The following is a 25,051-nucleotide window of genomic DNA, read 5'->3' as shown; positions in this document are numbered from 1 at the left end:
ATGTCATTTCCTTTCGGGCAGGCGGGACGCTTTAAAATCTCTGTTTCTACTCTCCTGCGCAGCCGTCGCCATTCACTTAAAACACAGCAAGCAAACCAGTGAGCTGCTGTGCTGCCTGCATCCACGTTGTCGTTCTTTATTCAGCAGAGGGTGGTATAGCAGAGGGAAGGATGGGACTAGGAGGGGTGGTGAGCTGAGGGAAGGAGCAGAAGATTGATGGAATTGGGAGGGTGGTGAGCAGAGGGAAGGATGGGTCTGGGAGGGGTGGTGAGCAGAGGGGAAGGAGCAGGAGATGGATGGGACTGGGAGGGGTGGTGAGTACAGAGTATGGGGAATGGGGGACTAATGAATTGGGTGAAAGATGGGGGAGGAATTTAGGAGACTGGGTAAGGTAGAGACAGAGGGAGGAATGGGAGTGCTGGAGAGGGAATGAGAGGGAGATGGTCAAAGGGGAGAGAGGAGCATCGATGGACATGGATGGGAGGACAAGGCCCAGGGAGAGAGGAGAAATTGCTGGACATGGAGGGGAGGGCAAGGGAGAGAGGAGAATTGCTGGATATGATGGATAGATGGATGGAGGGCAGGGGAGTTGCTGGATATGGGTGGATAGAGGGGAGGGCAGGGGAGAGGAGGAGTTGCTGGACATAGGTGGATGGAGGGGAGGGTAGAAGAGAGAGCCTGTGTGTTAAACATTTACCAGCAAACCACTGTCTAGTGCCCACCTATCCAACCTATTGGCCCACCCAAAAATTGACTTCTGGCTACGCCACTGGCTGTAGGCTCTTAATACAGTATGGCTGGACTCAGGTATGGCAGATTACAGAAGTGGAAGAGGTGAGATTTATATGAAATATATTGTATTAAATACAAACTGTATAAAAATGCAAGGGAAAAACAAAGCCAGTACAACAACAATTAGACCAGTGGTCAATCAAAAAATTAGCATTGATCAAAATAACCGCACATCCATGGAGAACAACTTTATAAAGAACTTTACCACTTCCACCCCTAAAGCAGGAGGCTTTGCCTCTGTTATCCTCCACTCCAATTCCCCAGCCTTCCATCCCTTAACCTAATCCCCCTACCCCCAACAAAAATTAAAGTAGAGACATGTACTTGGGATAAAGGACGCCCTTATGGAGTGCTCCTTCACTGAAAGCTGTAACTTATTCAAGACAATGCTTCTAATCTTCGAGTTAAGAGACTGAATATAGTTGTTTCAAATTGCAAAGTAGCACCTGGAACGTTTACAAGTAAGGTGGGCCTCCCCATCCTCCAACATCATAATGTAACTGATTTCGCCATAAGAGGGGCTCTCCAGTTGTACCCACTGTTGAAGTATTCTTTTTTTTTCCCCTCAAAGGCTGCCTTATGGAGGAATAATTTAGGGCCTCCGCCTCGTATCCCTAAGGCCCTTTCACAATTTAAAATCCAAACTGCAAAAGAAAGAACCGAGCAAATGGCTCAGACAATCTACCAGTTCCTCTCAGAAGTCAGAAATTTCAGGGCAAGTCCAGAACACATGAAACAATGTACCATCAGCCTCCCCACACTTTGCACAAGTCGGAGAACTTACGATTTTGGCTTTAAAGGCCTGCAAGGAAGAAAAATAAGCCCTATGAATAATCCTAAACTGATATTCATGGAAGTCTGCACTATGGACCACTAGGGGTATCCCCTTCACAAACTGTGAAAATTAAGTAACCCCATAGGACGATCTACTTCCCGGAGGGACCCCTGCCTGCAGCAGGTCAGGGTATGAACAGCCATTACAGAGTTGTTTCTAATTCATTAGCAGAACATTAGAGGGTATAGCTGAGCAAGATTGAACTACTCTGGCACTGTCATGTGGAGATCTGGTAATGTAGAGCCAAGACTGCTACAGGCCAGTTTCAACTGAGGAATTATGTAAACGTAGGAAATATATTGGATATTTAAACCCACTCTTTAGACATGTGAAGGGCAATTGAAGGGCTTATTTGCAGAACCCACTAAGTCCCTATTAGTTGCATTGGATTTAGAGGGTTTTGGAAATAAGCCTTTCAGTTCTATAATTAGGCGCCCGCATTTCCGCACCCCTTCCCAAGCACTGTTCTGTAACAGCATGCATAAATGACATAACAGGTAAATGCAAGGTAGCGTGGACATAGGCGGGGCTCCCATTTATACCCATAACTTACAGAATGCTGCCACTTGTGTTTCTACTGCATTTATGCGACTACAGTTATGTCAGGTCTGGGAGTGGTAGAACTGTGGGCATGTAAATCTAAGGTGTACTGATACTGGATTAAGCCAGTGATGTAGCTACAGTTGGGCTCAGGGCCACCCAGTGGCAGCACACCTGTGATGTGGCTGGCGGGGATCCTCAAGCCCCACCAGTAGAAAACTCCCAAGAACTCTCCTGTGTACCTGTCGCTGGCAGCGAGCAGTGACTGATACACTGCTCACACTGGCTCCACAGCCTTGTTTCTGATTTAGTCACACTTATGCAGAAACAGGAAGTTGCATCAGAAGGAAGGCTTTGGGGCCAGTGCGAGCAATGTGTATCAGTCACTGCCAGCAAAATCTGCTATTTAAAAGGTACGCGGGGAGAGAGGTTGTTTTAGAGACCGTATGGCATGCGGGCAGGAGAGGGAGAGATCGAATTGCCTGTAGTACGGGGATGGAGCGGGGTTCTTTTGCCTGCCTACCTTGGACCAGGTCCACCCAAAATTGGGTGTCTAGCTACATCCATGGGTTAAGCTACTGTTGTATAAAGGAATATGAGCACCCTCATACAGAATAGACTCTCATCACATGTCTTGGGGAGCCTAAAGAGAGGGCCTCAAATGTAGAATCGCCCCAATGGGGTACTAAAACCCATTTCCTCAGACCCACTGCACTCTATCCCTGGATTTTATTTAGGTCGCTCAAATTTTGGCACACAAATTTGGATGTGGATCCTAAATCCATGCACAAACTAGTGAGTTAGTGAGCCAATAACAGTGAGTAATTGGTGTTAATTTGCACTAATTTGAGTTTATGCACAGATCCACTCTGCACCCTATTCTATAGCACGTGCACCTAAATTGTATGGTGCACAGCTCAAAAGGGGGCGTGGCCAAGGGAGGAGCATGGGTGGGTCAAGGATGTTCCCAGAAATTACAGATGATGTTTGTTTGTTTATTTATTTATTTATTTGTTTCATTTGCATCCCACATTTTCCCACCTATTTGCAGGCTCAATGTGGCCTACATGGTGCCGCAACGGCGTTCGCCAGTTGCGGTATGAACAAATACAGGTGTTATTGTGATAAACGAAGGTTTGTGTTTGGTAGATACATTGGGGAAGTTAGGGAGGGGGGAGGAGGGTTAAGGTATGTCCATTACAGTCTTTGGTTTTGCAGTGTCGCAGGAACTTAGGTTTTTATGTTGGGTCGGTGGGGTATGCCTTTTTGAACAGGTTTGTTTTTAGTTCTTTTCGGAAACTTAGGTGGTCGTTCATTGTTTTTATTATCTTTGGCAGAGCGTTCTATAGTTGTGCACTTATGTAAGAAAAGCTGGTTACATAAGTTGATTTGTATTTGAGTCCTTTAGTACTTGAGTAGTGGAGATTTAGGTAAGTTCGTGCTGATCTTGTTGTGTTTCTGGTTGGTAGGTCTATGAGGTCTGTCATGTATCCCGGGGCTTCGCTATATATAATTTTATGAACCATGGTGCAGACCTTAAAAGCAATGCGTTCTTTGATTGGGAGCCAGTGCAATTTTTCTCGGAGGGGTTAGCGCTATCATAATGTGTTTTTCCAAATATAAGCCTGGCTGCTGTGTTCTGGGCGGTCTGAAGTTTCTTTATAATTTGTTCTTTGCATCTCGCATAAATTCCATTGCAGTAATCTGCGTGGTTTAGTACCATTGATTGTATCAGGTTGCTAGCCCTCGGGAAGAATGGTTTCACGCGTTTGAGTTTCCACATTGAGTGAAACATTTTCTTTATGGTAGATTTCGCTTGGTTCTCTAGAGTGAGGTTTCAGTCGATTGTTACTCCGAGAATTTTTAGGTTGTCTGAGATGGGGAGAGTGTGACCTGGGATACTTAGGTTTTTGGGGTTTGTATGTTTTGTGTTTTGAGGAGATGATGAGACAGTGTGTTTTTTCTGTGTTGAGTTTTAATTGGCATGCATTTGCCCATGAGTCCATGATGTTCAAGCTGAGCTTCATTTCGTTGTTGATTTCTGACAGATCTTGTTTGTATGGGATATATATTGTGACGTCGTCTGCATAAATGAATGGGTTGAGGCCTTGAGTGGATAGGGCCTTGGCTAGTGGGGTCGTCATGAGGTTAAAAAGGATCGGTGATAATGGTGATCCTTGTGGTACTCCACAGTTTGGTTTCCACGGTGTTATAGAACAGGGTCATTTATGCACCCAGCTGCCATCAGGTGCACACCAGTATCTACACCAGTTTTCAGCAGGCATAAGTGCCGCACCCAAAGTTAGGCACAAGTGCTAAGCTAGTATTATGTAAAAGGCATTCCGTGCAAGTGCACTTTGCAGAATACTAGTTTAGCATGGATCTTCTCAGTGCCTGTGGGCGCTATTTATAGAACCCCCTTAAGGACTGGATTTTATATATGGTGCCAGAAAAAGCGCTGTTCTATAGCCATGCTTAAAGTTAGACACGGTTTATAGAATAGCGCTTACACCTGGAATTACGCCTTACTTTATACATGGCCATTTGCATCAACTGAAACGACTAAAATTGTAGGGGGTTTACGTAGCAAGATATATGTGGAAAGACTTACTGACTTTCCTGGAGGAAAGGAGAAACAGGGGTGATATCATACAGGTGTTCAAATATTTGAAAGGTATTAATCCACAAACAAACCTTTTCCAGAAATGGGAAGGTAGTAGAACCAGAGAGCAAGAACTGAGGTTGAAAGGGGGCCAATTCAGGAATAATGTCAGGAAGTATTTTTTCACTGAGAGTGTGATAGATACCTGAAATGCCCTCCTGCGGGAGATGGTAGAGATGAAAATAGTAACAGAATTCAAAAATGCGTGGGAGAAACACAAAGGCATCTTGTTTAGAAGGATCGGATTCAAAGAAGCTTAGCTGAGATTAGGTAGGGACTTCTACAGTTTGTGCCCTGATCGAGGCTGAAAAGATTTGGATGGACTGGAGTGGAGCTATTCATGGACTTTGACCACAACTTCAGAAATTTTAGAACAAGGCCAGTGCCGGACAGACTTTTGGTCTATGCCCTAAAAATGGCAAGGACAAATCAATGCAAACAAAATAGCGTTTCAATAGTTTTGGACTATCATAAAAGGACTTTTTTTGCGACCCCGATGCTGAAACATGGCCCATGTTGGGTCTTTGCAATGAAGTTTTCCATTGTCCTGTTCCTGGAGGCCCGTTTGTGCTTTTTTTGTTTGCTTTGGTTTGTTGGTGTACTTGGAACTCTCTTTTCTACTCAAGGTCAAATAAAGATCAGGTTATACATATGATGTATCACTTCATACCATATATAATGAGTTTATCTTATTGGGAAGATTGGATGGCCATATAGGTTTTTATCTGTCGTCATCTACTATGTTGCTATGTACATTAGCCATGTATCTCCCTTATTCTATAACAACGCATGTTAATTTTAGGAACACTCTGTTATGTCCATGACCTTCCCATTTCCACGCCCCCTTTTTCAGATCTTACATAAATTTGGGGCACATATCCTATGCCTAAATATATGCTTGTAAATGAGAATTAAATCTAATGACTGCCAATAATTGCTTGTTAAAAAGCCAGTTGGTGCTAATTAGCTTGTTGTTCAATTAATTTCTATGCACAGTTTTTGGCGACTTTTATAGAGTATTGGGCTCATTTTCAAAACAGAAAAAGGTCTAAAAAGTGCCATAAAGCAGCATTTGGACGTTTTTCTCACAAAAATGTCCAAATCAGTATTTTCAAAACCTATTTTTAGATGTTTTTCTTTGAAGTCCGTCAGAAGTGCGTCCAAATCTCAAGGGGGCGTATCGGGCGTGTTCACGGTGGGACTTGGGTGTTCCTGAGATTTAGATGTTTTTCAGCCATAATGGAAAAAACCAGAACTGTCCAGGACTAAAACGAAGACGTTTTAAGCTAGACCTGTTTTTATAACGAATAAGGCACAAAAAGGTGCCCTAAATAACCAAATGACCACTGGAGGGAATCGGGGATGACCTCCCCTAATCCCACAAGTGGTCACTAACCTCCTCCTACCCCCCCCCCCCCCAAAAAAAAATGTGATGAAAAACATTACTTGCCAGCCTCTGTGCCAGCCTCAGATGTTATACTTGGGTCCATTAGAACAGCATGCAGGTCCCTGGAATAGTCTAGTGGTGGGTGCAGTGCACTGCAGACAGGTGGACCCCGGTTTCTACCTCCCCCTACCCTCCAAAACTCACCAGAAACCCACTGTACCCACATATAGGTGCCCCCTTCACCCATAAGGGCTATGGTAGTGGTGTACAGTTGGGGGTAGTGGGTTTTGGGGGGCTCAGCACACATGGTAAGAGAGCAGTGGTGAGATGTGTACCTGGGAGCATTTTATGAAGTCCACTGCAGTGTCCCCTAGGGTGCCCTATTGCTTTCCTGGGATGTCAGGGGGACCAGTGTACTAAAAATGCTGGCTCCTCCTACATCGCAATGGTTTGATTTTGTGTGTTTTTCACGTGGACATTTTTTATTTTTTTGAAAATAGACCAAAAAACAAAACATCCAAGTCACAAAACCTATTTTCGAAAACAAAATATAGATATTTTTCTTTTTTTGAAAATGACCATTGCTATTCAGATTTTGGACGTGTTTGCAAAAAGCCCAAACTCGGACTTAGACGTCATATCGAAAATGCCCCTCTATGTGTGCAAATGGTTGTAGCTTAAAGCATAGTTCCCAAACTTTCTAGGGTCACAGCGCCCCTAGGCTACGCATGTCCTTTCAAGTCCCTCCCCCCCTCCCCCCCAGTCTCATACCGTCGCCACCAATGGTATTCAGTCCTACCTTCCATCCAGCTTTTGCGCACCTTCTCTCCCTCTTCCATCCAGCTTTTGTCCACCTTCTCTCTCCCTTCCATCCAGCTTCTGCCCTCTTTCTCCCCATCATTCTACCCAGCATCCTCTCTGTTTCCAGCTGTTTTCCATCTAGCGTGTTCCCCACTTTTTGTCCCCATCTTTCCACTAATTCTCTCTCTCTCTACTCCTCTTCTATTTAGCATCCCCTCTGTTCTATCATTTTTCTTCCCCTCTCTCCATTCAGCATTTCCTGCCTCTCTCTCCACTTCCCCTTCCACCTGGTATCTTCTGTTCCTGGTCACTGCTGTTTCTCCCGAAGAGCAGCAGTGGCCCTGTCAAAACAACAAATAGCAAGCGTGGGGCTGCAGCCTTTTCAGGCACACACTGTTGGCTTTGCCGTCCTCTGCCCCAGAATGGGAAGTTGACGTCAGCAGGGGGCAAAGGACCAGCAGAGCTGCCAGCACATACCTGAAGGCTGCGGCCTCAATACATTCCATTCCATTCCATCAGACTTGTAGCCATCTAATACCTCAACAGTTCTAAGCGGGTTCCAATCAAAGAAGCCAGAACACACTTCTGGGATGCTATATCAATACCAATTTTAAACGTAAAATTTTCTAAAAAGATATGTTTTTAAAATGCTTCCTAAATGATAGATAGGACAGTGATAGAGAAAATAACTCTGCTATTTCCTCCATGCTTGCTTTCTGTTGTTTTCCGCCACTGCTGCTCATTGGGAGAAGCAAAAGTGGTGGTGTCAGTGTGTCTCAGCGGGAGTACAGGAGATGACCCACCAAAGCGGGAGTCTCCCTCCGAATGCGGGAGACTTGGCAGGTCTGAGAGGTAAAGAAAATATGTTGTGGCACCCCTGCGAGTTCGCTGTGGCACCCTGGGGTGCCATGGTGCACAGTTTTGGAACCCCTGGCTTAAAGGGTCAATATTTGAACAATATGGTCAGTATGTCTTTTAAACCTCGGCCATAGTGTTTAAATATATTACTTATATTTAGTGCTGCTGTCTGTCTATCAAGCAATGCTGAATATTCACAGACTAGCAGGGGCTCTGCCGATAGTTGCCATAAAGTCTTTCTTCTGGCCTAAACCACACAGCTGTTGATACGAGGCTACACTGTTTTTCTCAGCCAAGAGACTACATTTTTACAAGCTCCCTTTGTCTGTCAGTATATTTCCCGTGCTACTACTGATTGACCCCTGATGAAGGTTTTTTAAAAACCGAAACACGGACCGTGTTGGGTCCTCAATAAAGTTTTTCGGAGCATTTCACCTCTTTTCTTGGTTTGATCTCTTGAAATTGTATTTCCACTCGTTTTTCTCTTGTGTTGGACTTTTGTGGAAATTTTTGGACCCTTCATTTCTACGGTTGCTTGGGGAGCCCCATCAGCTATAAAGCAAGGGTAAGGGCCAGTGTTAGACATGCTCTGGCCCAGGTAGGAAAATAAAGGAGGGCACTCTCTCCAATCCCCTCTCTTCCCTGCCTCCCTTCCGATTTCTGTACCTGCCATTACTATCACACTGACAGACCCTCACCAAAAACAGAACAAGGGATCACAAGTTAGAAATAAAAATATTTACACAAAAATTGAATTGAGAACCCCAAGAAGTTAAACTTAACATGTACTACAACCCTGAAGAAATAAAAACAAAAATGCATTTCTGAACACAATGCAAAGACATTTGCTATGCACTTTTCACAAAGCTAACATATTCCATTTAAACATTCAAAATAAAATGCTTTTTTCTACCTTTGATGTCTGGACATTTTATTTTTCCATTATGTTGCTTCTAATTTCCTGGCGTCTACTAATTCTCCTTCAAGTGACTGCTGTGCATTTGTCTTTTCTCCTCTCTACTGTCTATTCCCTCACTACATCTACCTCCGACATACTGATCATTCCTTTTTAGCTGCTTCCTCTTTTTTTTTTATTTTCTGCCTCTCTGTCAACTCAAATTTTACTCTCTCTCGCCTTTCTCCTTTTTACTTTACAGCTGCCTATCAGATCGTCATCTTCTTCTCTCACCCACTAGCTCTCCCATTACCCAACTCACTCCTTCTCCAGCCATTCCCTTTCATCTTTAATCTACTCCCCATTACTATATTTCTATCTTCTGTAATCACTATCCTCTCATCCATTTCCTTGCCACCCTCTTCCTCCGCCCCCCTCCAGCATCTCCCACATGGTTCCACCATTCCCAGCATCTTCCTCCATCCACCCTTCTAGCTCCCTATCCCTTCTCTTCTCTCCACCCCTGTCCCTTCTCTCCTCCCCATGGTCCAGCATTTCTCCCTCTCTCTTTCCTCCCATAGTCTGGCATCTCTCCATCATTCTCATTTGCTCCTGGATCCAATATCTCCCTCTCTCCCCTCTCCTATGAATCTCCCCTGCCTCTCATCCAACCCCATGTCCTACATCTCCCCCTCTCTCCCATTGTCCACATCCTTCTTTCCCCCTCCCTTGTACCCCAGATCCAATAGCTGTCTTCCCCCTCCTTCCCATGCAGCATTCTCTTCCTTCCTCCACCGTCCAACATTTCTGTCTCTCTCCCACTGTCCACCATCTCTGTCTCCCCCTCCCTTGTGCCCCAGGTCCAATATGTCTTTCTCCTCCACCCATACAGCGTCTCTCCCTTCTTCCCATCCACTGTCATGCCCAACATTTCTCCCTCTCTTCTCCGTGCACCATCTCTCCCTCCCCTCCAGCCCCATATACAAGATTTCTCCCTTTCTTGCCCCCCTCTACCCCTTTGTCTCTCTCTCTCTTCCTTCCCTCCACCCTCATGCACCATCTCTCCCTCCTCTTCACCTGTGTCCAACATTTCTCCCTGTGTTCTCCCTCCCCCTCCATGCAACATTTCTCCTTCTCCATCCACCCCATATCTCTTGTCCCTATCCCCCCTCTCCCTCCAGGCAGCATTTCTCCCTCTCCTCCCACTAAACAAGATTTCTCCCTCTGGTCCGCTGCCTGCCCGGTACCTTGGCAGAGTGAGCGCACCAAATGTAGCTATGCGCACCTCTCCCCAGGCTCTGCTTCGCCGCATGATCGTCGCTCCCTGCACTCTTCCTCTCGCCCGCCACGCTGCACGCTGCGCAGGCATTCACACAGGCAGCCGCGCTCCCCCCTGCCGCGTCCATCCGGTCCTCTGATGCACTTCCTGTTAGGACCGGATAGACGCGGCAGGGGAGAGCACAGCTGCCTGCGTGAATTGCAGCACCGCGCGACAGGCAAGAAGAAGAATGCTGAGCGATGCAGCGAAGCGGAGCCTGGGGAGAAGCAGCGAGCGAAGGATGTAAATGGGTGCCTGGGCGGGCCTGGAGGGAAAGTGGGTGGGCCTGGGCCCACCCAGGCCCACCCGTGGCTACGCCCCTGATGTATGTGCCCTGATTCTATCATCTTGCGCTTAGCATACAAAATTGCGAGCCCAGGTTATGTGCATGATTTAATTGACAAATTAGGCACTAACCCCGGGATTCTTTATATTGCGCCTTAATTTCCACATGGAAATCAAAGCGTATTCTATAACAATGTGTAACTTGGTTAGCTAATCGGCGCTGTTAATTGGATGTTAACAAGGAATTAGCAGTAATTGGCATTAAGATTTATGTGCGGAACTCGCTAAGTGTATTCTGTAATGTGTGCTCAAGTTCTAAGTTGTATAGTTGAAAAGTGGGTGTGGTTATGGAAGTGGAATGGGCGGGTCATGGACATTCCTAAAAGCTATGTGCGTTGTTATAGAATACACCCGCTCTGCGCCTAATTTACGTATCGGGATTTACACCAAGTTTTAGTTGGCATAATTGACCGCGACTAAATTTAGTCACGTGGAGCAGCACTTGGAGTATTCTTTAATGTGCACCTAAATTAAAGTGTATTTTATACACTTTGATTTCCACACTGAAATTGAGGCATGATATATAGAATCTAGCCCTAATTAGCTATAATTGGAGTTAATTGGCACTAATTTGCAGTTACACGTATACCTGCACTTAGTATTCTATAAGTTTAGCACATAATTTCTTTATCACGTAGTTTTCTAGGGGGTGTGGGAGGAGCATGACAGGTCAGGGGCATGTCTAGCACTTACACGCTGAGGTTATAGAATACAGATGGTTAACTGTGTAACTATCAGCAGTTAGGTGCATGAATTTACATCAGTCATTGAGCTAACGTAAACGCTCATGCCTCTAAAGTCAGGTGTGTAAAGGCTCATGCCTAAAGTCAGGTGTGTAACTGGACTTGTCCTAGTATTCTATAACGGCAAGTGTTATAGTTTGTCATTTACTATACTGCTAGGCTTAAAAAAAAAAAAAAGATAACAGCAGTTTACAATCCAAAAGAAGTAAACAAACCAGAAAAGAACTCACACAAGATCACAGAAACTGATCCTAACCCACTGCACATCCCATAGATAACAAAAAAAAAAAAATTCAGCCGGCGGTTTTTTTGGGCTGCCGTCGGCAGTATCCCCAAATATTCAGTGACAGGCGATGTCCAGGAATTTCCGGTTATACATTGCCGAATAACACTTATCCAGTTAACTGCGATATTCAGAATTTAACCGGATACAGATAGGAATGTGTTTTATGCAATCCTATTGGTCCGTTTAGCTTATCATAGTTTTCTGAATATTGGCACTTAACCAGATAAATGCCGACTCCTCCCTCAGAACGCACACAAAATAGCTGGTTTCGGCTTAGGTGCTCATCGGATATATTCAGCGGAACTCGCCTCTCCTGGCCATTTAAATTGCTTAGAATATCGACCCTGTAGTAGTTAAATATGGTCAGTTATCCTTAGAGATAGTACCAGTGGAGCATGGGTGCTTTGCATATCTGGTAAGCGCCAGGGTGGTGCATAAGGATTTTTAGCTTTACTAACTGGATCTTGCTGCTAAAAATTCACTGAGAAGGTACATCTCTTTATAGGGGCGGCCGCTATGCGGATAAGTGTTTTTGAATATTGGGCCCTTTTAATTGAAAATTCAGCTACATTTATGTCCCTAAAAGCTATGTGTAGACTTACCAATCGTATACCTAAATTTACGACTCCAAATTAGATGCCGCTGAAAATCAATGCCAAGCTGCTAACTTTTTTTCCCCGCCCTAAATCCACCCCCCTTTCCACCTAGTTTTTATGCTCCTAAATTTAGGAGTTTAGCGAAAGTAGGAGCATTAATTTAGGACCTCGGTCCTAGTTTATTTCCAAAGATGTCAATTCGGGATATTAACTAGAGCCTAAACCCTTTAAATAATGGTCTCATTTTGACTAGCGAAGATACAGTGGGCCCCATTTTCAGTCGCCGGCAGGCAGTGCCTTTGCTGTCCGCCACTGGTGTTAAACCCAGATATTCAGTGTTGGGCCATTTCCAGCGATTGGCACTGAATATCTGGGGATTTTTAACTGCTAAAAAGTTAAGTTCTAAGCCAATATTCAGTGCTAACTGGTTAACATTTTAGCAGTTAAAGATAGGACTGCTATTTATACAGCCTATTTTAACCACTGAACATAGTCGGTTAAGGGCTGAGTATCTGTGGCTAACTGGCTATGTCGCTAACTGTGAATATTTAACAGAAGCTAACCGGTTATCTCCTGCTGAATAGGCGCCGATATGCTATTTAACTGGTTAGCAGCCATGTCTGGCCAGTTAAACAGCTTTGAGTATTGGGGGGAGGGGGGAAGTATATCTTTAGGCTAGTGATTGATCTCACCTTCTGACCAGTCACCCTTAGAATCAGTAAAGCTTTAAGCAGTGGAGTCCACCCATGGTATAGAAACACTTTCAATCTGAAATAATTCCATGAATCTCTTTAAACTGAAGCAGCTTGGAAAATAAATGTAACTGTCTGTACTGTCAAGTTCTCATGATGTCTTTAATATTACCACTTGCTCGTGCAGCTGTCTGATATTTATGAAGGAGACTTTCAAAGGACTGAAAAGCATTAATCACAGGAGTGAGGTGACGTGACCTCTTCCCCTGCTGACAAATGCCACCGGCTTTAGAGGCGCCTGGGGAAGGACTGGAGGGAAAGGTGAGATTTAATTTTCCTAAATCTGTTTTATTTTTCTGACAGGAATGGGGAAAGGACAGCACAGGATGCCCTCCAAGGATGAGCTGGTTCAGAGATACAATCGAATGAACACCATACCCCAGGTAACAGACCCACTGGAGGAACTACCAGAGTCATTACCAGAATAAAAGGTGTCAGTGATAACATGCCTGACTTCACACCTGCTGGGCTCGATTACAGGAGAGTCATGATATTGGATCCTCCGAAGCACCTTGTTTAACCCAACAGGACAGCCAGTATTCTAGCTGTCACTCTCAGAAAGGAGAACTTGGGAAGAACAGGCACAAGACCCAATTGGGCCTTGCAGTACTTGAAGTACACTGGGAGGTAGTTTTTACTTCTGCTAATTGGCCATTAGTTGTTCTGTATATAAATTAAGGTCAGGTTTTCAGCATTGTCCATCTACGGCTTTTAATCATTGCAAAAATTGAATTATGTAGGAGTAAGGCAGGGAACGAGTAATTTCCAGCTAACAGTTGCAGTTAGTTGTTCTTCATGGCTTAAGATGTTTTGGGTTGCAGCTCAGACCACGAGACATATATGTGCGTTCTTGACTTGCTTTTTCTTCCTCACAGACTCGCTCCATCCAGTCCCGGTTCTTACAGAGTCGAAATTTAAATTGCATAGCACTTTGTGAAGGTAAGAGAAAATCCTTGTGCTAACATCAGGAAATACTTTTTCACAGAAAAGGTGATGGATGCCTGGGATGCTTTTCTGAAGAAGGTAGTGAGGACAAAAACGGTGACAGAATTCAAGAAGGCGTGAAATAAACACAGATGAACTATCTAGAGCAAGTACAGCAAAACTTATATGACTTTCACGCCTCAAAAAAGGCATAGACAAATGTAACCTATATGCAGCGGGGGTGGGGTGGGGGTGTAACCTTCATAGAGCAGCAGGAACAACCGTAGCTACTTTTCTGGGAAGATGGGATAGGCCATGCTGGTCTTTATCTGCCATCATTTACTATGTTAATATGTTAACACAAAAATACTTTGCAGCATTATCATACAACAGCCATCTCGCCATCTTAAGGAGGGCTGGAGTTCTTTTTGGTCTTCTCCAAAAGTGTTACTGTTTTTCCATTGTCTCCTTCTTAAAATTTTACTTCTTCCAATGGTGCGTTTATACATCTTGCTAATCAAAAAAACATTTGCTAAGATTCAACTTAGTGAACCTACATTTTCATAACACTTGAAATTTTAAATAAATGAAACCTCAAATACTCCAGGGATATGCACTCAGGCCTAACTTAGCAAAAAAGCTTAATCCCTAAATGGAGTCCAATCCTGTCATAGGTTTCCGTGTCTCAACCGTAAAAAAAGAGGAGCCACAAAAAACTCCCAGTGGGAGAAAAAGCGGCTGCTCCAAAAAAAAAAAAACAGTGTGACAAAATTTGTGTTTTTGAATTCTTTTTGTATTTTTATTCAGTTTGTGTGAACTCTGCATTATACTTGTTATTGCTTCTGAGTGTCATACACTGTTTTTTTGAAGCAGTCACTTTTTCTTCCACTAGAATTTTTTTTGTGGTTCCTCTTTTTTATGGTTGAGACATGGAAACCAACGGCAGGATTGAAATCCATTTAGGGATTGATGGGCCGATGATCAGAAGCAAACATGGGCACTAGAGGCCAATAGCGCCATACTAGCGCCTGTGTTTGCTCCTGCCCGATAATCAGAGCTGGTGAGCTCTGATTTCGGCTGTGAACGCTAATTGCATGCAAATGCATGCAAACAAGGGTCTCCCGCATTCATGCCTCATGATCAGCGGGCAGCGCACCAAACAAGGTTGCTGCTGCCACTGCAAACCTTACACCAGCTTCATTGCTGGCGTTAGGGTTTGCTAGTGAGGGAGGAATGAGGGAGACCCACTGAAGAGGTTTCACAGATTTCCCCCCCCCCAAAAAAAAAAAATACAAGACCTGGAGGTCCGGTGGACCTCCCCCACCCCCAAAGCACAAAAACCCTGGTGGTCCAGTGGGACTTCTAGCTTCCCCCCTCCCCCCCCCCCCACCACATCGCACAAAAACGCCCTGGTGGTCCAGTGGGACCGCTATCTATCTGCCGCCCTCCATCCCCGGCGGCCTACCTCTCCGTAGTAGTGGTTGGATGAGGGAGGGACTATCACTCCTTTCGTCCTCTTCGGGCGCCTTCCCAAAATGGCAGCATCCTGTCCTGCCCTGCCCAGTGCATCCTGGGATGTGCCAGGTGGGGCAGGTGGAGCTTAACCCATATATGGAAGTTAAGCCCTGTCCAGCACATCCCAGGATACGTAGGGCAGGGCGGGATGCCACCATTTTGGTAAGGCCCCTGAAGTGGAGGGAGGGAGTGTCAGTCCCTCTCTCCTCCAACTATTACTACCACTACGGAGCGGTAGGCCGCCGGGGGTTGAAGGGGGCAGATAGATAGCGGTCCCACTGGACCACCAGGGCATTTTTGTGTGATGTGGGGGAGTGGGAAGCTAGTGGTCCCACTGGACCACCAGGGGTTTTTTTGCCTTGGGGGTAGGGGCCTGGAAGTCTACCAGACCTCCAGGTCTTGTGTTTGGGGGAGCGGGGGGTGGGCTTAAGTTTCAATGGTCCGGGAGAAAATCCTGCACTTGTCAAACCTTTTCTGCTGTTTGACAGATCCAGGTTTTTGACAGCCTGGACCTGTCAACTTTTGCGGGAGGATTATGCCTTGGGCTTATCCCCAGGCACAATCCTCCTGCAGAAGTACTCCTATGATCAGAGCTAATAGCGCACATAAATTTGCATGCTGTTAGCTTTGATCATAGGGGCGTTATAGCCCCGTGCTGTTCTGGCACTATTTTTAGAGCACTGTTTGCAACAGCGCGGGGCTTCTGATCATTGGCCCATAAGCTTGTTTGCTAAGTTAGGCCTGAGTGCCTATCCCTGGAGTATCTGAGGTTTCATTTATTTAAAATTTCAAGTGTTATGATAATGCAGGTTCACTAAGCTGAATCTCAGCAAATGTTTTTTTTTTGTTTTGATTCTTGAGATTGACATCTGTACATTTGTTCCTCTGTTTTGATGATATTTGAAAAAAAAAAAATGCATTTACACATCTCCTTTTTCTCCATAAATCTTTCAGTAGCTTCTTAAAGGTTGCCATGTATGCTGCTGTAGTGCTGGGCCAGCTGCGTGTGCAATGGGAACAGGCAGTACCAGGCTGGCAGCCCAAGAAATAAAGTAATGTCTCAGTAATACATGATGTAGGAATTTTACCTTGTTTATTAATGGCAGAGCGTGGTTCTAATCTAGTGATGTGAACTCTGATAGAATGAATCATGGTTAAATTTGATGACTCAGAATCTGGAGCTGACGTTCACTACTGATGTCTTCATTGCTTGCCTAGCTCTTCGTGTCTGCTTATTCTGACTTTGAAAGCAATGAAGTGTACTGAATTACTGGCCCACGTTTTATTTAGATGGAAACACGCCTTCACTTTTTAAAAAGAAGCAAAGTGGACTGAGGAAACTACTCTCCATCCAGTACTGAAATATTGAGGAAATAGGTCTCCCCTTGCCCTCCTTTTACATATAGTAATGCACTAGATTCAGTAGATGAGGGCTATGTGGCCTATCCAATCTGCTTCATGGCCCCTCCCCACAGTGCTTGAGCTAAGGATATTTCAAAGTTCTTAACAGCATAGAGTTGGTCTTCACTTCCACTTTCGAGGGCTGCCAATTGGTTAGGTTTTCAGGATGTCCCCAATGAATGTGCAAGGAATGGAGGTAGTTGGAATGCAAATCCCATTCCTGCTTATTCATTAGGGATATCCTGAAAACCTGAGCTGTCAGTGATCCTTGAGGACTGGGAGTGATCTTCCTACACTGATGTTCTTCTGGTCATTGTCCTTTCTTACCCTTTCTGCCTCCCCTGCTGCTAAGGCTGTCTTTCAACTGTCAGCTATCCAAGCTTGACCACCTGCAGGAGATGGTTATCCTCCATGCCCATGACCTATGGGGTACAGCCACGTTAGCTTGCTGCCCAAATAGGGTGACCTTCCACTTCACTCCAGATTCTAACTGAAAGCATTCAGAGGTCCTTCCACCTCTCCATGACCTTTGTACGTTTCTCTGGGAACTCAGAGTAGCTCTGCCTCCACTTGCTGTACAAGTCAACTTTGGCGTCTTCCCTTTATGATAAATAATAGAAAACTATTAACAGCCCATTGCATCTGTTCAGTCCCCTCGATTTCTTTCTTTTGGTTTTGTCTTATGTTTGTATTTTTGTCAGAATACTGCAGGTACTGGCCACTGCTATGATGCACATGTTCTGAATAGTGGTGTCAAATATCCAAAGAAATAAAACCTTAGAAAGCTTTTGTAATGTCCTAACTTTTAGTGGATTAGATATCCAGATACTTATCTTAATATCCAGATTGATCTCAGCCATGGCAGCCAGCACTTAAAAAAAAAAAACAATCACCAGCCGTTGAGGTGGAATATCAGCAGTTTAGAAAATAAACCAATATGTATGAAACCTTGACGCAAAAGAAGTAATAACAAAAATATTTAAACAAAATGGTGGAAGCAATTAACATAATGACATAATGGAGTAAATGACGGCAGATAAAGACCTGTACGGTCTATCCAGTCTGCCCAACAAGATAAACTCATTTTACATGGTATGTGATACTTTATATGTATACCCGAGTTTGATTTGTCCTTGCCTTTCTCAGGGCACAGACCGTAGAAGTCTGCCCAGTACTGTTCTTATACTAAGTTCTGACGCTAACATCGAAGCCCCTTAAAATTTACACTGCAGCCCATCCCTATCTATTCAGTCACGATCAGGGCGTAGACTGTAGAAGTCTGCCCAGCTCCCGTTTTGTTTTCAATTACCGGCGTCGCCACCCAATCTCCGCTAAGATTCCACAGAACCATTCCTTCTAAACAGGATTCCTTTGTGTTTATCCCACGCATGTTTGAATTCCATTACCGTTTTCATCTCCACCACCTCCCATGGGAGGGCATTCCACATATCCACCACCCTCTCCATGAAAAAATACTTCCTGACATTAATCCTGAGTCTGCCCCCCTTCAAACTCAATTCATGTCCTCTAGTTCTACCGCCTTCCCGTCTCTGGAAAGGTTCGTTTGCAGATTAATACCTTTCAAATATTTGAACGTCTGTATCATATCACCCCTGTTTCTACTTTCCTCCAAGGTATACATGTTCAGGTCAGCAAGTCTCTCCTTGTACGGTTTGCAACGCAAATCCCATACCATTTTTGTAGCTTTTCTTTGAACCGCTTCCAGTCTTTTTACATCTTTAGCAAGATATGGCCTCCAAAACTGAACACAGTACTTCAAGTGGGGCCTCACCAATGACTTGTAGAGGGGCATCAACACCACCTTTCTTCTGCTGGTTATGCCCCTCTCTACGCAGCCTAGCATCCTTCTGGCCACGGCCGTCGCCTTGTCGCATTGTTTCTTCACCTTCAGATCCTCCGACACCAAGGTCTCTCTCCTGAGTTGAGTTTACTAATCTCTCCCCTCCTATCCAATATCTCAATTAGGATAACAGCATCTTCTAGTGGTGTCCCCTTTTTATTTATTTATTTGTAGCACTTGTATCCCACATTTTCCCACCTATTTGCAGGCTCAATGTGGCTTACATTATGCCGTAATGGCAATCGCCATTCTGGAATGAGAAATACAGAATATTATTATATTTTTGGCTATTTAACATCCCAGAGAAGCATATCATTTCCCATACCTAAATAGACACCCATTCTTCTCCATCTTGTTTCCCCTTCCTCTTCATCTGACCTGCTCTTTCCCTCTGGATCTCTGCCAAGCATGCTTGTATTCTGTTGCCCTCTTGGTTGCTGTCTCTCCACTGATGGGCTTTTTCAAGCATCTATCACCCTTTTACTTGTCCCTGAATGAATTTTTCTGTGCAGAAAAAGGTCATCGAGGAAGCTGTTGGCAATTCTTTTTTATTGTACTAATGTAATATATTTGTGACTAGTTTTTGAAAGCTATGCTCCACCAGCTCAGTGCAAAGTTGTAAAAAAGTGATGCAGTTTGAATGTGCAAGGAAATTATATGCTGGATTACGAGATCACAGTTTGTTATCAAAGCTTGTAAAGATTGTAAAAGGATGACGAGGATGATGTGTTTGAAGAGTCGGGAGTGGTGAAGTGGGGGTTCAGGATAGTGTGGAGGTAGGTGGTGGAAATTTGGAAGGATGAAAGGGGGAGCAGTTTACCATGCAGCAGTCCTCAATATGAATTACAAATCTTGTGAACCATGGCAACAGTTTCAATTATCAGCTACAGGCATTGCTTTTTTAATAATGCATTTAAGGTTCCAGGCTAAGGGGTCCTTTTACTAAGGTGCGCTGAAAAATGGGCTGCGGTAATGTAGGCGCGTGTTTTGGGCGCACGCAGAATCATTTTTCAGCGCACCTATAGAAAAGGCCTTTTTATAATTTTTGCCGAAAATGGACATGGGGCAAAATAAAAATTGGTGCACGTCCATTTTGGATCTGAGACCTTACCGCCAGCCATTGACCTAGCAGTAAAGACTCACGCGGTAACCGGGCGGTAATGACCTACGCACATCAAATGCCACTTGGAACGCGCCCGATATGTGCATCTGAAAATAAAAATTTTTTTTTGGACGCGCGTTTTCAGTCGTGCACCAAAATTGAAATTACTGCAAAAGCCACGCAGTAGCAGGGTGGTAACTCCATTTCGGCGCGCGTTGGGTGCGCATAGACGCTTACACGGCTTAGTAAAAGGGCCCCTAAGTTTCCAGTGTCTGTTCCTCAGATTTTATCTGACCCATATTCTGTGTTCTTTTTTTCTATTGCAGTGATAACTTCAAAGGATCTACAGAAGCACGGGAATATCTGGGTTTGCCCAGTTTCAGACCACGTCTGCACTCGCTTTTTCTTTGTGTAAGTGACAGAGGGCAAGAGTCAATTTGAATTTTCAAGTGTTAGGAGGTCGGGTCCTTGAAGATTCTATCCCATGACTTTATAGGCTGCTGAAGAAAGTAGGAAGTCATAGGATAGGAGGCAATGTCCTATTGTGGCCTGGGAACCTGGATGAAAGATAGAAAATAGAGAGTAGGGCTTGTACTCCTCTGTACTGGGGCTGGTGCTTTTAACATATTTGGAAATGATTTGAAAATGGGAACAACAAGTGAGATGATCAAATTTGCAGATGACACAAAATTATTCAATGTTATCAAATCATAAGAGGATTTTGAGAAGTTGCAGGAGGGCCTTGTGAGACTGGGAGACTGAACACCCAAATGGCAGATGAAATTTAATTCGGACAAGAACAAAGAGATGTGCATAGAAAAGTTGCAACCCAAAACTATAGTTACGTGGTGCTGCGTTCCACATTAGGAGTCACCACCCAGGAGAAAGATGTAGATGTCATTGTGAACAATAGGTTGAAATCTGCTCAGTGTGTCAGGAAAACAAATAGAATATTAGGAAAGGAAGGGAGAATAAAACAGAGAATCTTGTAATGCCTCTATCAGTCCATGGTGTGATTGCATCTTGAGTATTGTCACCACATCACAAAAACATATCCTATATTCTGACTAATAATTGCTCACCTCCCTCCTTCAGGACCCAAAACACCTGGAAAATGTGGTTTTAAAACCAAATCAAGATTCCCCCAATAATCACCTACCCCCCCCCCCCCCCCCTTGTCATTGCTTTTTTCTACCCTTCACTGCTATCCCCCCTCCCCACTCGAGACAACTGGATCTGTCTTCTTACTTGAGGTTATGGTGCAGGGCCTTGAGGATCTGCACATGCTCAAGGCCCTGCACCAGCCCAGCACCATAACATCAAGATGAGAGATCCTTTGAAAATTGACCTTTATGAAAAATGCCAGTCCTGAGAGGTTAAAAAATCCATGAGGGATTTCAGAACACGCAGACTTGGCTGATTATATTACTTCCACCATTGTTAGATGACCAGGTAAGAGCCTCTCAGAACTTTCAAAAATTTAATTTCCCAGGCCCTAAAGTGGTCAGTTATAAAATGTTACTTGAACAATCCATTCCATTTCAAATAGCTAAAATATGGTATTATTTACCATTTAGTTTAAGAAGTTGTAGGAATTGCATGTCAGTTGAAAACATGTTTATTTCCAAAAGCTTTTAAAAGTTGTAGATGACTTTTATTTTTGTATGGTTTATTTTATTATGGCTCTTTTTATGTTGATCCACAGTGAACTGCAAGGTATCTAGCAGAATATAAGTTTTTTAATTGTATTGGCTGCATTAGAAAGGGGCGTCCCTTTGGGTGTGTTTAGATCGGGGAGTTAAGCCTGGTGTGCACTTGGTATATCAGAACACGCACACTTTTGGTTGCATTGAAAAGGGTTGGTCTCTTTGGGTGTGTTTAGAACAGGGGAAAAAGCATGGCGTGTATTTGGCTTTGTGGGCTTTATGCCCTCTTCCGCTCTTTTGCTGCCTTTACAAATATCGGGTGCAAAGAATATGAGCACTTCTGGTGCACATACTTTGCTCTACTTTTCAAAGGGAATCTACCGGTATAGTATCCTTTTAAAAATTATTTACAAAATATGTTTGGTAAAAGTACTCCCATACTTCTGCCCAGTGTATGGAAGCCGTGGCCAAAAAAGCAAACAGGATGCTAGGAATTACTAGGAGAGGGATGCAAAATAAGACCCAAAATATTATAATGCTTCTGTATTGCTCTATGGTGCGATCTCATCTTGAATATTCTGTTAGTTGTGGTCATCGTATCTCAAAAAAGATTATAGCAGAATTAGAAAGGTTCAAAGAGCAATCAAATGATAGAGGGGATGGAACTGCTCCCCATACAAGGAAAGACTAAAGAGGTTAGGACTCTTCAGCTTGGAAAAGAGACGGCTGAGGGGGGGATATGATTGAGGTCTACAAAATCCTGAGTGGAGTGGAACGGATGAAGGTGAATTGGTTTTTCTGTCATTCAGAAAGTACAAAGATGAGGGGACACGCAATGAAATTGCATGGAAATACTTTTAAAACAAATAGGAGGAAATATTTTTTCACTCAAAGAATAGTTCAGCTCTGGAACTCGTTGCCAGAAGATGTGGTAATGGCGGTTAGTGGACATGGGTTTAAAAAAGGTTTGGACAAGTTCCTGGAGGAAAGTCCATAGCTTGCTATTGAGATGGACATGGGGGAAGCCACTGCTTGCCTTGGGATTGGTAGAGTGGAATGGTGCTACTGATTGTGTTTCTGCCAGGTACTTGTGACCTGGATTGGCCACTGCTGGAAGCAGGATACTTGGCTGGATGGACCACTGATCTGACCCAATATGGCTGTTCTTATATTATGTTCTTTACAGTTGTGGCACATTCAGATCTACTGCAAGAAGAGGGCGCTGCTGCACAGTTTTTGCTGAAGTACAAATGTAAATGTGATTCCACTTGTGCCTATGCTACTGTTTACCAGGAAACATTTCTTTATTGTTTTAACAAAGGATGGATGAGCTGCACAGATTAGATCTGAGCGCCCATCTTTATGTCTGGAGGAGGCATAGTTTAATGCACAGAGGCTGAGCTGCAGCCAAATCTGACCTCATGCTTGTTAGACAGAATCCAGAGCTCTTTGTGACTTTGCTTACTCAGCAGAAACAGGGAGTGGCTAGCCGTGAGACTGTGGCTAGATAATGCAGGATAGGGCAGAGAGCTCCTTAAACAAACCCAATGTATCTCCTGCCCACCCTCACACGGTGAACTGTGGTGACTGGAAATGAGAACTAAATTCAGATTATGACTGACACAGAAATGCTCCAGTATCCAAGCTGGGATGCCACTAATTCTCCTATTCTCCAGTTTGCACACATTCTGTTCAGTCTATTCTGATCTTCCTGAAAAGGTCCCTTGATAGGTCCTTAATATATTTCTGGGAGGAAAAAGGTAATTTAAAGGAAATTACAAAAACTTTGCAATAGTTCTACACGATGGGTGTGATCATGTTTAATGCATGGATTTACTGCTCCAGTCCTAGTTCTTAGGGTAATTATGTGATGCCAATGTGCCCTTATTCTTCTGATGAGTCTCCTGAAAAAGCAGTCCTGTTTGTGGTCCTTGCTCGGAGCTTCATTATGTGAGCTTTTTGTGGAAGTAAGGATCTAGCTGGTCTTGTGCTCACATGTTAGATAGACTAGAGATGAGTGCAGTGGGCCAAGAATTTCACTGGCACTCCTTGTGACGTTGAGCGAGACTTGTTATCTAGTGCTGTTTCAGGTATTGACTTAGACTGTAAACTCTTTGGGGTACAGTCTTATAGTACTTTTCCATACACTTGACTTTTCTAAAATATACACCTAACTGCAGCCACACCACCCCTTGCACCTTCTCCTGGGAAAGCCCTCCGCTCAGCTTGTGCAATTAAAGGATGCTGTTCATACATTTACCCACATAGTGGAGAGGCACGTTTATTAAAAAAAAAAAACAACAACAACACACACACACACACACACACACACACACACAAACACTTTCCTTGTGTTTTAGCTGCAGAAATGTTTTTATATATATATAAATTATCCTCCTTGGGTGTTAACACCCTGATTCCCATCCCAATAATTCAAATCTTCTTTAAAATAATTAAAAAAAAAAGGTTTGGGGGCTGAGGGTTCTTGTGCCTTGCTATATCCTTTACCTCTTGCTCCAAAGTTTCTTAACAGATTTGTTTGATTCTCTATTTTCTCCTCCTGCAGCTATGAAGATGGACAAGTAGGTGATGCCAACATAAATACTCAGGACCCCAAAATCCAGAAGGAGATCATGCGTGTGATCGGAACTCAGGTCTATACAAACTGAGGAGAACCTGGTGATGGCCACCTCTCTTGCGCTTTATGTGTGGGGGATAACTGGTGAGGTGATAGCGACAGCAGCGGCTCTCATACACCCTCCTGCCAGTGGAATAGGGCCAGTGCTTTATGAGGACACTGAGATACAGGTGAAGCTTTTATATTCAGAAAGAGAAACCATCAAGCACTGGGCCATGCAGCCTGTTTTTCTGTCAATCATGCTGTGACAGAGCCTCTGGAGCAGGCCTGGACGTGTCCTGTATGACTCCACCTTCTTTATGTGAGAAAAGGGGAGGAGTCTGAACTTGTTCCCATTTCCAGCCTTCTCCTGATCTCTGCTCTTTCCCTCTCTGTGGCGATGTTACACCCTCCGTTGGGGGAAGCCTCTTTGTCACAGTCCAGGGATAGAGTCCCTTGAGTTTACAGTGATGACATTTTTAAAATAATAAGAACTGGTTTTGTTTTAGCTTATTATTAAAATTCTTTAACAAAATACAAACTGAAATCCTAATTGTGTTTTGTTTTTTCTACAATGTTCAAGGTGATGTTTTGTTTTCTAGATATAAAAGATGACTGATTGGTAGTTAAGATGACTGTGCAGATTATTATCTGGGTGTGTATATCTCACTTTTCATAAAGATTGCATTCAAGGCAAAGGAGCAGACTGGCCTGGTGCCTCAGCAAACAGTGCCGTGGGTTTGATTTCTAGTTTGGGTCATCTATTCCTTGAGTCAGCTGTGGCTGGGGATTCAATTCCTGCTTCAGGTCTTCCATTCTGTGATTTGGCAGGTAAATCAAAGACTGAAACTAGGAATCATATTTTTGCACAAACTAAAATCTGGGAAAAACCAGTCACTCAGGAGCGAATGGTTTAGACTGAGGTATCTTTGAAGGATGCTATCAAAATAGGAAAGTTCGGGCATCCTGATAGAGAGGTTGCAACAAAGGCAAAAGTGAGTCAGGTATCTTTTAAGGCAAGAGCAGAGTAAAGATTGCAAATTATCCCTGTCCACTGCCAAGCAGCTTGTAGATGCAAAGATAAAAACACAAATGCTAGAAGCCTAAAAAATAAGGGTGCGTTAGCACTGAATGAAGAAGTGGATATAATAGGCATCTCAGAGACCTGGTGGAAG

The 25,051-nt window shown here is 44.0% G+C and overlaps 1 protein-coding gene across 5 annotated transcripts in view; it reads left to right on the top strand.

Annotated features, from left to right (window-relative positions):
- PARP6 (poly(ADP-ribose) polymerase family member 6) overlaps nucleotides 1-24,368 on the top strand; it is a 116,885-nt gene extending 92,517 nt beyond the window's left edge. For 4 of the 5 annotated variants that reach the window (XM_030190368.1, XM_030190372.1, XM_030190371.1 and 1 more), the window contains exons 19-20: nucleotides 13,114-13,193; nucleotides 13,686-13,749. In XM_030190368.1, the coding sequence (XP_030046228.1) occupies nucleotides 13,114-13,179 (66 nt within the window). In that variant the 3' untranslated portion in view covers nucleotides 13,180-13,193; nucleotides 13,686-13,749. Of the gene's footprint in view, nucleotides 1-13,113; nucleotides 13,194-13,685; nucleotides 13,750-19,939; nucleotides 20,025-23,825 lie in introns of those variants that run through there. The other variant, XM_030190369.1, reaches the window with a different exon arrangement.
- Nucleotides 24,369-25,051: the final 683 nt, after the last annotated feature.

Source organism: Microcaecilia unicolor, chromosome 1 (assembly GCF_901765095.1).
Source record: "Microcaecilia unicolor chromosome 1, aMicUni1.1, whole genome shotgun sequence".
Taxonomy (NCBI): domain Eukaryota; kingdom Metazoa; phylum Chordata; class Amphibia; order Gymnophiona; family Siphonopidae; genus Microcaecilia; species Microcaecilia unicolor.
Note: the sequence above shows the minus strand (reverse complement) of the source record. Positions and strands in the feature narration are given on the sequence as shown.